We start from the raw sequence: 13,220 nt of genomic DNA, 5'->3' as shown, positions 1-13,220 counted from the left end.
AGCAAAAATGGAAACAAGGCTTCTATCCTCACAATCAAATGTTAATCAATAATCAAGTTGTTAAACAATATACTTATAAAGTAAATCAAAATATTTTTTTTTCTTTTTCTTTTTTTTTCCAAAACCTACAGTATGCCAGCATGCCATCTCCCTTCCTGCCCTGGGTATGGCTCAAAAGTCTGCTGAAGTCAATGATCACTGAATTAGACATTCCCATGAAGAGAATCTATTGAAGCTCTTGCTGCTTAGAAATGTAATAAAAGTTAAGTACCATTTTCATGTGCTTTGCTCCTATGAAAGTACACCATTTACAGCAAGATGACAGAATGGCCCTCCCTCATTTTGTACTGATAGTGGTCTATACACAAAACTTGACAGAAAAGGACTATAAGTGCAAGTCCACAGCTGGCATAGATTAGTGAATAAAAATAACTATTTTTCCATCAGCTGAACATTTGACTTAGATACTTCAGTCATTTGCTGGCTTTAGACTGGTAAAGAATTAGATTTTAAGGCACTGGATTAAATAAACATATAATTGATATAAATATTATCAGACAATGACACGATTTCATTGAAGACTGCACTGAAGCCTGATTTGTATCAGTAGAGTGAATGAGGACTTCCTAAATATTTTTGAAGACACAACTCTAGTCAATGATTGAGCCTCACTACTGGTGAGGGATACATAGTACACTCTTTCCACCTCATTTTTCTTTGACCAAAGACAGCCCGTGAAGTCTGATGGTGATATCATAATGAGGCATTTTGTGGTATAGACTCTCTATAAATCTATCTGTTTAGACAAAATAAAATGTGCTTTCTCAAGCTATTTCAACACTGACTTATCTTACAGACAATCACATCTATTTGCATGTTCCACTTTTCGCATGAAATAGATGGATAATGCTTAATGAATTATTGTGTGACATCATTTGTTCATTGATGTATTGTAACAACAAACCTACATTAAAAAATTCTTGACCAAACCTTCCCGAAAGCTCCTCTTGTCATTTGTAAAGGATATTAAAAAAAAAAAAAAAAAGGCACTTATTTACTAGCTACAAGTTGTACATCCTTGTTACCACCAAACATGTCAAGTAAGGCAAAGGCAGAACCATGGTATTTGAGAAGCTCCAGCTAAAAATGAAGCATGGCATAACAGAGAGAACTAATACTGCTCTCATCAGAGGCAGAAGCCATTCCTAAATGTTAAATCTCATCACCTTACAGGAATGGACACTAAGGAATTAGTAAGCCTGCCCCCACCCTCTTAGCCCACCAGAACACTACGACTTAGATCCGAGCCACAAATTTTTCTGTACATTTATAATTTCAGAGAACTCCTCTTACTGAATTCACTAAAATAATTAACTTCTTTAAAGGTACCTGTTGCTGTGCTTGATGAACTGAACCGTTATTTTTTTTTTGTGTGTGTGTGTGTTGTGTTTTTTTTTTTGTCACTCACACATACATTCTTTTTTTTTTTCTTCTAATGAAGCAAACAGGGAGGGTTTTATTTCTGAAATTCAATCTAAAATGGTGCCTTATGAAAGCAAAAAAATCTTTGTGGGCTAAAATCAAAGATTCCCACAAGACTCCGTGGAAAATAATGATTTTTTGTTTGCTGATGCAAATCTGGCAGAATCAAAGAACAAAAATACAGCAATACTGCTACCCTAGTCCTAGAACACATATAGCTTTTTGATTTCAAAGTGAATGTTTGAAAAAAAAAAGTAAAAAGAGAACTTGCATCCTCAAATCATTTTAACATAAATATATTTAGGTGTTTAAAACTTGTGTTACTAGCCCCCTGCATGTTCATTCCTAGAATTAAATCATTAGGGCATGAAAAAAAAATGTTATTCTTAGGCCCAGATAAAAATCTGTAGACCAGTACTATGTTTATTTCATTTTTAGGACTCTTCAAATAAATTAATTACATAAGTTAAACTTAATGTGGAGAGCTAAACTCTTCACAGAGACCATGAAGATTGGAAACATTACTCAAACAGGAGGAAATAAATCTGATATAACGGATGGCTTATACTGGTTTACTTCAAAGCCCTGAGATAGCCAAATGTGTTCAGAATACAAGAAGCACTGAATACAGAAGTAACAGAAGCCTCTCTTACTAAACATGCAACTGTAGATAATGGAAAGAACTTCTAAAACCACTTCTCTAAGTGGAAAGAATTTCTTTTATATTCAGAATCTCTGTATATGTATATACATATAATGTATGTATAACAAAATAATCCTCTGAGTCTGCTAATGATTTGCAGCAAAATAAACAGATTTAAAACTAGCCTTAAAGTAGCAAGCCTTGTGGTTATCCTGGTAAGTGGTAATATCAGAACTCGGTTAATGATCTTTCATGAAGACAACTACCTTCTCACCAAGGGGCATTTGGAATCAGTCACACTGCACACTATTAATGGGAGCACAAGACAGAAGAAATGGAAAAATTTATGAACTGATGCTTCTTGTCAGGCAGAAGCTGAAATTCAAATGTTTGTTGGAAATCATTGCTATTCTTCTATAGAATAAATAATAATAATAATAATAAAAGTAAAAATAAGGAAGAGTTGTGTCTCAAAAACCCAAACTCACCAAGTTTTTTGAAACCTGCAGTTGTGTCATTAGTCATTGTGTAATACCATTTATACAAAACTGGTGAGCTTGGAAGATCATGGACTAGAACTAGTTAGAAATTTGCAACTGACACTGGCAGTGACTGGAAGAAACATTTCAACTAAGTGTGACTTTTCAGTCAAAAATGTCTCTTCTCCAGAGAAAATATTGTATTTTGAATAAAATTTCCTGGTCCAAAACCCTCAAAGTTCTAATTCCAACATGCTTTTATGAATGAAAAAAAAAAAAAAAAAAAACATTTATGACCAGTGACCCAGTGACAACAGTATGAATTTTTCTTTGCTGAAAGTTTATGAGTGGATGTGGCAATTCAGAAAGCTGAATGGAAGACAATCAGTTTATTATGTTCAGAGCAATCAGAGTAATAGTCATTGAAATATTATAGCCAGAATGCTAGATAAATATTTATGAACATAATAAATATATATTAAAAAGCAGGTGTAAATGCAGGCATGTCACTAATACTAACTTCAGGGTTATTTCCTAAATATTTCAGATATCCTACCTCATTGTTGACTTCAGCAGGTTTTTTCTTTGTTTCTCCTATGTCCAAATAGCTGTGGAAGGATAATATTATTGATTATTTACAGAAGCATCTAACTTACACAGTACAAATATTTTTACTTTTTTTTGGCACCAAAGCTCTTAGAATTTATCATGCCTCATTATAACACATATAGTAACTAATTCAAGATTTTAAAGGAGTGTTAATATAAAACTACAAGGTAGCAGTTATAAGAAGAATAAAAAGCTGGTAAACTAAAACCCGAAGATGATATTAAAAATACAGAGCTGGGTGAGGATCCATCCTGTCATTATAACATGTCCAACAAAAATAAGTCACTGCACAAAACCCAGAAGATGCTAAGAAAATTCCCAACCAGTAACAAGAAAAACATTTAACTCTGGGCCATTACAAAAGATGGGGAGAGATAACCATGTGACTTCACATCACTGGTGATTAGTACAGACTGTCAGTAACCTAGTTGTCAGAAAGAAGCTCACATAGTACTGTGAGATGGATCAATAAACCTCAGCATGATATCAATTTATCAGGATTTTCAAAGTCATCATCTTGCCTCTTAGTTGCTCACCCTAAGTCTGATATATTTAAAGCCTCTCTCCAGACTCAAGTTTAGCCAGGACATTGGCTAGGTTAAGAGGATCTGTACCACTTGCGTTTCAACATGACTTAGACACACCTGAAAACTATATATCCTGTTTTACTGCAGTTGTGATGAAATAATAGAATATTCACAATTATATTAGGAATTAACAAAAAACAAGACTGGACAAGAAAACAAAATGCATCTGTTTGAACATTACTGTACTCCATTAGAGTACATATTCCCACAAAAACACTGCATTAACACAAAAGTGACAATTAAAACACACTGCGATGGACTAGGAGTATGTTGTCAGTCCAAAGAAAAAGGAATTAAGTAAACCTTCAAGCATGAGTAACCCTGAAACTGGCCAACAGACAGGTACCCAGACCACACTAACTCCGTTCCCTTGTTGGAACTCTAAAAGCTTTGAGAGCTGGTCTTCTCATGAATTCAGCCTGCAGAACCTGCAGGCACATCGAGCTGTTTCTACTTCTCATAGCTGTCTCTGCTGTAGAATGCGACACCTCAGAAGTGTCTATCTACCTGTCTATCTCAAGATGTTAAAACTGATGGAGGTTCATGTGCTACAAGTGAAAGCAGTTAAGCTTAGAATTCACTGAGGACAGGGAAAAAATAAGATTCAGTTCTCAGCATAAGGCATCTGTGAAGAAACAAATGCACCACTTGAATTGGAACGATGGCAATTTCAGCTCTTGCTTTTCCTTGGGTATTCTCTCCTTTCTGTTATGCTCCCACGCATGGGTGCCACAAGTTGTCAATCCAAAGTTCAGCCCTGCTTAGTCTATCATAACAACAAATGAATCTGACAAGCATCACTGAAAAAAAAATAAATAAAAAAATTACAAACTTCTTGCTGCTGTAAAACCAGAGTCAGATCCTTTATGACAGAAGCTCTGGTCTCCTACAGATGCAACTGCTTTATCTTTGCCCGTGACACATACAGAAACATACATTCATTTCTCTAATTCTTTCAATTTCTTCCAGAAAGCAATCCTTTCAACTGACCCCTCCTCTCCTCTAGCTAAGAAGTACCCCTAATTATCATTGTCTACAATCTAGTTAAGAACAAGTTCAACATTAAACAATCCAGCCTGCCTTAAATAATGCTTGTAAAAGCATTCCCTACTTTTACAGTACTAATTACATGTAAATACATACTAATAGTGAAGAACCCTAACTCTGAACACAAGAACAGAAAAGATCTTGAGTCATCCAGTTAATCCTACCCACAGCATAGGACTATCACATACTATCAAGGGATATATATCTAAAAGCCTGCTTTTACTGACTGCTTTAGGACAGCCTTTCTGAAGGTACTCTCTTCAGTGACCTTATATACTTCAGTATCCTGTTGCATGTTGCAATCATAAAAGTCCAAAAAGCTCTCACCACAACACTCTGATCATAAAATATGAAATGACAGAAATAAATGCCTTTTCCCACCAAAAATAAATCCAGGGCACTCACTTCTCTACACAGTGCATGCTAATGTCAAACTCTTACTTACTTTTAGCCTGTCTCTTGAACATAAAACACATTTAGAGAGGTGAAACATGCTGACAATTAACAGCTTTAACCCATTCACAGGACCACAAAATTTAATACCAAAAGATACAGCGGTTCTTGAGTTGAGCACTGCATTTGACATGGAAGAGAGCAGAGTGGGAAAGGAGCTTATATTTAACCTGTCATACATCTTCTCTCTAACTTTGCCACTGAAGCCCAAGACACTTCAATAACTTTTTAGAAACAGTGACAAAAATGGTAAGACTGCCGACAGAAAACCTGTTCATTACACACAAAGCTTTATTCTGAAATGTCCCAAGCTTTCCAGAAAAATGCTACATGATCAAGACAGCACAGTTCTATAGAGCTGGTACTTTATCATATAAATTCCCAACCACCCCCCAGAAGAGGATTGCTAATTTTGAGATTATTTTTGAGCTGTACAAAAAACACACACAAATATTGAACAAAACTTGTAATTAGGCAGTTGAGACAACAAAATTCACTGCCAGAATTAAGAATCATTACTGATCGTATTCAGAGCCACTCAGGAAACCACACATAAAAGTACAGATCTACTCTACAATATTCTCCTAGTCAGTCACTAAAAACCAGAAAATATCAGTTTAATTTGTGTCTTTGTGTCTTCACAGGGAACACAAAGCAAAGTCATCTTTTAAAGAAGAGGAGGAGCTCAGCTATTGTGGTCATAAGAAAGCCAAATGAACAGAAATGGATGGAGATGTGGATAGTTTAGTAGAGTATTTTAGACTTCTGAAAAAAAAGCAAGAAAGGAAAAATTGGGAATTAAATTCCTGGGCTCATCAGCTTTGCCACAACTGTCAACACTCCACCTTTCTAGAGCTTTCTCCCTATTAACATTGAGCACAAACACTGACACTTATCCCTCCGTGAAGCACATCCATCACAGCAACATGCCAATACAGCATGACCTTCAGGGTAAAGGACTGCTTCTCCAATTCTATTACTATGTCAAGGGGATGGCACTCTGAGACTAATGATTATAGCAGGCTTTCTATGGCTCACCTCTGAAGCTCTTTTGCAGTATTTTCTGTCACAAATACCTAACTTTCCTTTTGGCTTGCAAAACAGCCTTTTAGTCTGTTTTGTGCAATGTCTAATAAAAGGGGTGCAGGGGATGGGGGGAGGTCTCAAGTATTGCCACAGTGCAAAATCCCAAATGCTGATTTTCAAGTTCCATATAAATCTTAAGTTAATTTTCAGCCACTCACTTCAGTTTCTTGAAGGCTTCCCTGCCACCAGCCACATACTGCTCTCCACTCTGAAGCTCCTCCAGCTGCCGGACACGATGCCCAGCCCGGGGGGTATAGATGTTACGCACGGCTCCAAAGGGTGCCTTCACCCCACCTGTCACTTCTTTCAGGAAGACCTCGAAGTTGGACACTTTCTTCTCATTGATGACAATGCGGCGCCCCGGGAAGAAAGGATCCCCGTTGCGATACACCAGCACACTCTTCACCATCGGCTGCGAGAGGAACGACCCCTTTGTGCCAGCACTAGTCATGCTTGGTGGCCCGGGACCTGCTGCGTAGCCAAATCCACCGTGGAGCACTGCCTGCACCTGTTTATTTGGGAGAGGTCTTCTGCCTGAGCACCCCTCTCAGCTCCACCCTGAGAACTGCCACAGCAGGGCCGCAGCAGGAGAGCCCACCTCCAGGAGGTAAAGGAGGGAGCCGGCAGCTGTGGGGAGGGATCTCAGCCTCCCCTGGGTTTCCAGCACGGCTCTGCTCTGCCTCTCAAAGTGCAGCTCCTCCTAGGCAACCAGGTCTTGCTACTCCCTGGTGCACAGGAGGTTCACACAGATTGCACTCACCCACCACAACAAAACATCACACGGAAGCGGATCCCAAACAGCAGGGAAATAATGGACCAGGGTAGCTGTGGACTCATAGCCCCCCAGGGTCTTTATCCTCTGGCTTTGCTGTCCCGGAAAGTGACTTGCCTCTATCACGCCAGTTCCCTCTGGATACTTTATCCTATGTCTGCTCTTCCTCCTCCCTGCCCAGCCAGGCGAGAGCTCCTCAGGCAGCTGGCAGACTCAGCCCAGAACCAGCGGTCATGCCACAAGCAGGACAGCGTACAGCGTGCACAAAACCCTGCTGAATTATTCACCAGGCGGTAGCTGGGGGAAGGAGGGAGAGACGTTGTGCCCAGAGGCGGGCAGAGGGACAGGAGGGCACAAGGCACTGGGAGCGGAAGGAACAGGACCAAGCAGAGCCAAGGAGGGCAGTCGAGGGCAGTCCCTGCTTCTCCACCCCGGTGGCTGTGCCACCCCCTTGTGGAGGGGCACTCCACAGTGAGCTGGGGGTGCCTGGCCACACGGGGCAGTGGGCAGGGAGGGGGGCAGCCAGGCCAAGCCACGCAAGGCAGAGCTGTTGTGAAATGGCAGCGTGGGGCAAGTGGCCGGTACTGGCGGGTGACCGCTGCCTGTGGCCAGTCGTTGGAGGGGCTGCCCTGCCCATGGGTGCCGTTGAGCACATGGGTGAGGTGGCTGCTTGGCCCAGCATTAGTTGGACCCCACCACAGTTCAAACACCCACCCCACCATAACGCCGTGCTTGGCCCACTGTGACGGGCAGCATGGAGGACTGGTCTCAACGCCATGAATGTTGAAGACATGTTTGAGAGGCACAAGGTGTTTTACCCACTGGATGAACCTCGGTCACACACCGATGGCCAATTCTCTGGGTGTATCCCTAAGCGAAGGCCTCCTGGACGCTTATCCCACAGCACTGTGGGGTGGGATGGCAGGAGCTTGGGCTGGGCTTTAAACTTGGTGGCCATGTGGTTGCTCCTCAGAATTTCAAAATATTAAAATCTGGAAAAATCTTTGCTGTCTTTAAAAAAAGATATAATCTTGACATCACAAGAAGTTTGGGTGAAAAACACATCTTCGATCACATCTCATCAATTCATCCTGGGATCACTTGTTAAGTGGTCAGTTTTTTCCCTCTCAAGAATAAAACAGACTTTTACTAGACCTTCAAGATCAAATTCACAAAAGTGTTATTCAGTTGGTCAGTGTAAAGACACAGGCAAGCCACAATAAAAGGGTAAAAAAGGAAGTGTCTTCTTTTTGGTATTCCTTGATATTTGTGGGGAAAAAAAAAAAAAAAAAAAAAAAAAAAAAGATTACGAATAGGGCTGAAATTAGGCTTTCACACTTCACAAATTAATTGCAAATATGTACAGTCAGTTGATTTTCTTGTTTTAATGAACCTACTCAGATGATGCCCTCTGAATGTCTCTTTGAGATAATATGTAAATGTTACATATACTATTTGGGTGCTTTTCTCCCATCTAATTTTGCCCATCTGAATGGGCAAAATTAGAAAATAACACAAAATTAAACTGCAGTCTCCTAGTAGTTGTGTAAATTTATTTAGCTATTTGCATTCTGGAAGCATTTAAAAGCTCTTCAATACTTTTATCATTCTTTGGTTGACCAAGTCAGATACAATTTGTTCTCTTCAGAATCAGGGCTCTATTGCAAGAGCTAATATCACTTCTACTGAGCTGGCCCAAACCTGCCATCAGTTAATCAGATACAGGGGTGACTTACCTCTCTAAATGAATCTCAAATGCCAAAGACCACACAGATATCCTTGGGCACAATTTTATTTATTTATTTATGTATTTTTACACAAATAAACCAACAGAATAAAACAGAAAGACAAAACAGTAAAATAACTCATTTGTGATTCAGAGAATGTAATATAAAGTCAAAGTGGGTTGATTTTTCATTCTTTTGAGTCAGACATTTTTCATAGTTCTATGTAGTAAACATGACATAGCAGATATAATAATCGTATTAATATACACATTAAGGACCAGATCCAACCTCTAATATAATAAAAAGATTCCCTTGGATTTCACTGATAAATTGTCATGAAATAATTTCAACTGATATAATTTTGACTTTAAGCTATTTAGAACACTTTATAAACAAATGATCCACTTGAAGCTGTATTTTCTTTGCTTATCTTCAACCAAATATGATCTCCATATTATCCAGTGTTTGGGAAGTAATTTTAGATATTACATTATCAGAATAATAGATTGTTTTATCTCCTCGGATTGTTAAAAATGATAATAAATTAAACAAGCATGCATCTCATGGGCTTACTCAATTAATAGATGAGTCTTTCATGTATCCAGACTACAGATAAGTTTTGTTTTCCTGAAAACACTTTAGGCATACATGACTTTAAGCTCTGCTTTCTAATGCTGTGTGTTTTGCTTTGTCCAGGAAGCTGCATAATGAAACACAAAGACTTAGACTCTACCAGACTGTTGCCACACCTTGGGTACAAGGAAACGTAAAACCTGGCAGTAAATAAAGAGAAAATGTCTTAAATTCAATCTGAATTCCTTTAACATCTCCTTTTCCCCACTAATTGTTGCAAGACCAAAACTGCTTTAGACTTCCTGCCTGGAATTTTTTAGTGTACTGTAATGATGATTTTTCCAAATAGATTTCAACACATGTGATGGCAGGAATTTTTCTTTCCTTTTATCTTACCTCCTCTGATGGGAAAATTACCCCCCTGCTGTGAGTTACAACAGGGCAGTTAACCATTACAAAAAGAGCAATTTCAGGGTGAGTGAAGTCAAATATGCTACTGTTATTGGTTAACAGTTAAAGTTCTGTAGACACTGCTGGCTTTCTTATAGTTAATAAAGAGAAACAAGCATATACCAGCCTTGTTTTAATACTGTTGAACATTGATCTATTGCAACCTGAAATTACAATTTATATTAAAAAACATGCTTTACTTACCTGTAAAAACCAAATGCTGATGACCTTCACACTGTTCTGCAGTCATGTAGCCAATGTCAACTATCTATTTTTCGCCAGATTCTACCACTTTCAGCGATTTTGGACCTAATTTGCACTCACACAACAGCCTTGTCATAGGATTAAGCCACTGAATATTTTTACTCTTAAACTCATTTTGACGCTTCTGCTATATCAAAATACTGTTGTTCTTTACATCTGACCAGGCTAGTAACAACCACTTTTGCAGATTGCAAAGAAATAGCATTGCTAGTCTTAAAGCAGGCTAAAACTGGTGGGCAAAACCTTTGTCCAAACCTGTGAGTAGATTCTGAATCCTTCAAGGAACTGCAGTGCAGAATTTTGCTCATATTTTAACCTTTACCTAGCTAATAGGTGTGCCTCAGAAAACTCCATCTTTCAAATGCAACTAGTTGCATTTCTGCCCTCTTTTGTTTACTTGTAGTGCATAGGAATCTCCATATTTTCTTACTATTACCTTGAAATTCAGTCCCTGAAAACCAATCATGACTGTCCAGTTCATCATGGTCTTCAGGGTCCACCATTTCACACCAATTTTTCAGAATTGAATATTTTGTTTAATAGCAGTAATAGGAACACACACACAGTGTTTCCAATACGTTAAGTATAAAGTCAGCATGTTTTCCATCTTGCCTATGTATGACCACTGCCTGAAAGCTAGGAGAAGCTGAAACACTGCCTCTGAGAGCAGGCCCTTCATCCATGAGAATCAGCTCCTTCCAGCCTTTCCAGGGCCTGACCTTTTATTCCCATTATTGTTTCAGTTTCTAAGCAGTCTCCTATCACATTCTCAACAGCAACACGCCAAGCTGCTCAGCCCCCTCACACAATTAAGATAAATGTGAAGAGATGCATAATTGTTTTTTGACTGAGTCATGTCAGACATCTCATCTTACTGGAGGTCTATGCATGAGGCCACGTCAGTCAGGCTGTGTGTTGGGATTATATGATGGACCTGAAGTCATGTAACCAGTGCACGTTGGGGCAAATGATGAGTCCAATGCTGTAGCACAGGGACACAGCATTAAGCAGCATCCCTTTTTCTGCAGCAAAACACCTCGAAATCTCTGCCATTCCTGGACCAGGAAAGAATTTGCAGCTTGTTGCATGACCCTGACAACAAGGCTCAGTGACAGTATGTTTTCAAGACATTATGTCTTGAAAACGTTATGTCAAGACACTATGTGTCTTGAAAACATAGTGTCCTAGTCCAGAAGAAAGGACTGACAATGTACAGAAATGGTAAGGATTAAGTTTCTAAACACAGAGAATTAAATTTATCTTGTTCTGTTGCATACCAAGCTGGGAATCACATATAATAACTAGACCTTTGTGCAGCTTATCTAAAAATCAGACTAAGCAACAGCAGCCACTGCATTTCAAGTTGTAACTCAAGAGTAATTGGACTGTTTGCACTTACAGTTTTAAATACCTAAATACCAGGTGGTTCAGCTTTCATGCATACACTCTGACCGGAAGAAATAAAGTACTGATGCAGATGTGAATTTTAAAACCTGTGTCAGAGCAATTTTACCTGCTTATATTATACAATTGCTAGATCAAAAAAGGTTTAGCATTTATGACCAAATATTTTTGCTAAAGAAGATTAAAAGATCACAGTTTAAGCAACTCGTTTTTATGATACAAGTCTCTTTAAAAAGTATTCTTGAGACAGCTCAGATGTTAAGGGGTTGCCCTGGGAAAAGGCTTTGGGAAACCTTTAGAGACCCATGAGGAAATAGTTTCTCCATAGAGAAACAAATTCCAGGTGGCTATCTTAAGTTGAGAAAAAGGTGAAAAATATTTTTCATCAGGTCTTTTTTAAAGTAATGAAAGTGAAGTCATGCCTTCTAGGCAAAGACCTCTCAGTATCTTAGTAGCTAACTCTGGTACAGGCACCTGAGATTATCAGCTGAATACTCCTGATTCTTTCATACACACAATAATAATAATAATAAAATACTCAAATATGATTATTATGTATTTATTTTTCCATGGGGTCTTCTTTTCTCTCTCTGTAATCATATTATGATTTAGCTACGCTTATAACATACCAGACATAAATCTACTGTCTGGTAGGAATTTATATTTTTTGATTCATCTGTTATTTTTATCTTAACATGAACAAAATGGGGCTCCTTTAAGTATTTCTTTCAGGAGAAGAAACGGGTAACAGGTTCAGGCACGTCTTTGTAAATAAATCTAAATCTCCAAATTGATTACATGTACAAATCCCGTCTTCCTTGAACATGGAACAAATAAAACAATGGGAGATATCTTTTTCTACCATAATTTTACCCAAAAGTTCTCGGTACAGAATTTTCAGGACTTTTCTGATGATACTTGATGTTCTTCTCCATGTTTTTTTTGTTTGTTTGTTTGTTTGTTTGTTTGTTTGTTTTTGGTGTCTGTGTTTCTTTGGTGTTTCTGCTCTTTCTCTTCCACATACCCCATCTGCAATCAGATCAACCCCTCATGTCTGCATTGACATTAGGCTGTCAGAGGAACTAGTTGCTCACAGAATTCATCCTCATAAATGACAAGTGTTTCGGATGGCAATTTTATGGCTAAAGAAAGCTGTGCCGGAGCTATCCACTCGCTTTAGATAAATTGAAAATAGCCATCACGCCTATTTGTGTCAATGAGCTTCTTCAATTCCCAACAACCAGCAGATGAGCCATTATTTTTTCTGATGAAATACAGGGTATTCTTCCTAAAGGTTAGCAGGAGACACCAGATACCTGAAATGTGACTACAACAGAAGCAACAAGCTGCTCATTGCTATTTAGAACTGAAATAAATAGATGGTGATTCTAAATCTCCAGTTATCTTTTGTCAGCAGCAGTATGCTATTAGGCATTGTATCTGTGCTTCATAATTTACCCCTGGCTGCTAGTTCACACCAATGCGTTACCTTCACTTCTAAAAATAAGAGCTATTGTCTACCCTTCCAGACTCTATAATGCAGATATAATGAGACAGAATACCAGTACTTAGTGGTATGTTGGCCTATTACTGCATACATTTCAGGTTTCACACCAATATATATTTGATGTGGAGTTATGTCAT

General features: G+C 38.6%; 1 protein-coding gene across 1 annotated transcript in view; it reads right to left on the bottom strand.

The window, feature by feature from the left end:
- Positions 1–6,871, bottom strand: part of DCDC2 (doublecortin domain containing 2) — a 61,782-nt gene extending 54,911 nt beyond the window's left edge. Inside the window, 2 exon segments of the mRNA XM_032182886.1 lie at positions 3,161–3,212; positions 6,545–6,871. Coding sequence (XP_032038777.1) covers positions 3,161–3,212; positions 6,545–6,837 — 345 coding nt within the window. The 5' untranslated portion in view covers positions 6,838–6,871.
- Positions 6,872–13,220: the final 6,349 nt, after the last annotated feature.

Source organism: Aythya fuligula, chromosome 2, assembly GCF_009819795.1.
Source record: "Aythya fuligula isolate bAytFul2 chromosome 2, bAytFul2.pri, whole genome shotgun sequence".
Taxonomy (NCBI): domain Eukaryota; kingdom Metazoa; phylum Chordata; class Aves; order Anseriformes; family Anatidae; genus Aythya; species Aythya fuligula.
This window is presented reverse-complemented; position numbering and strand designations above follow the sequence as displayed.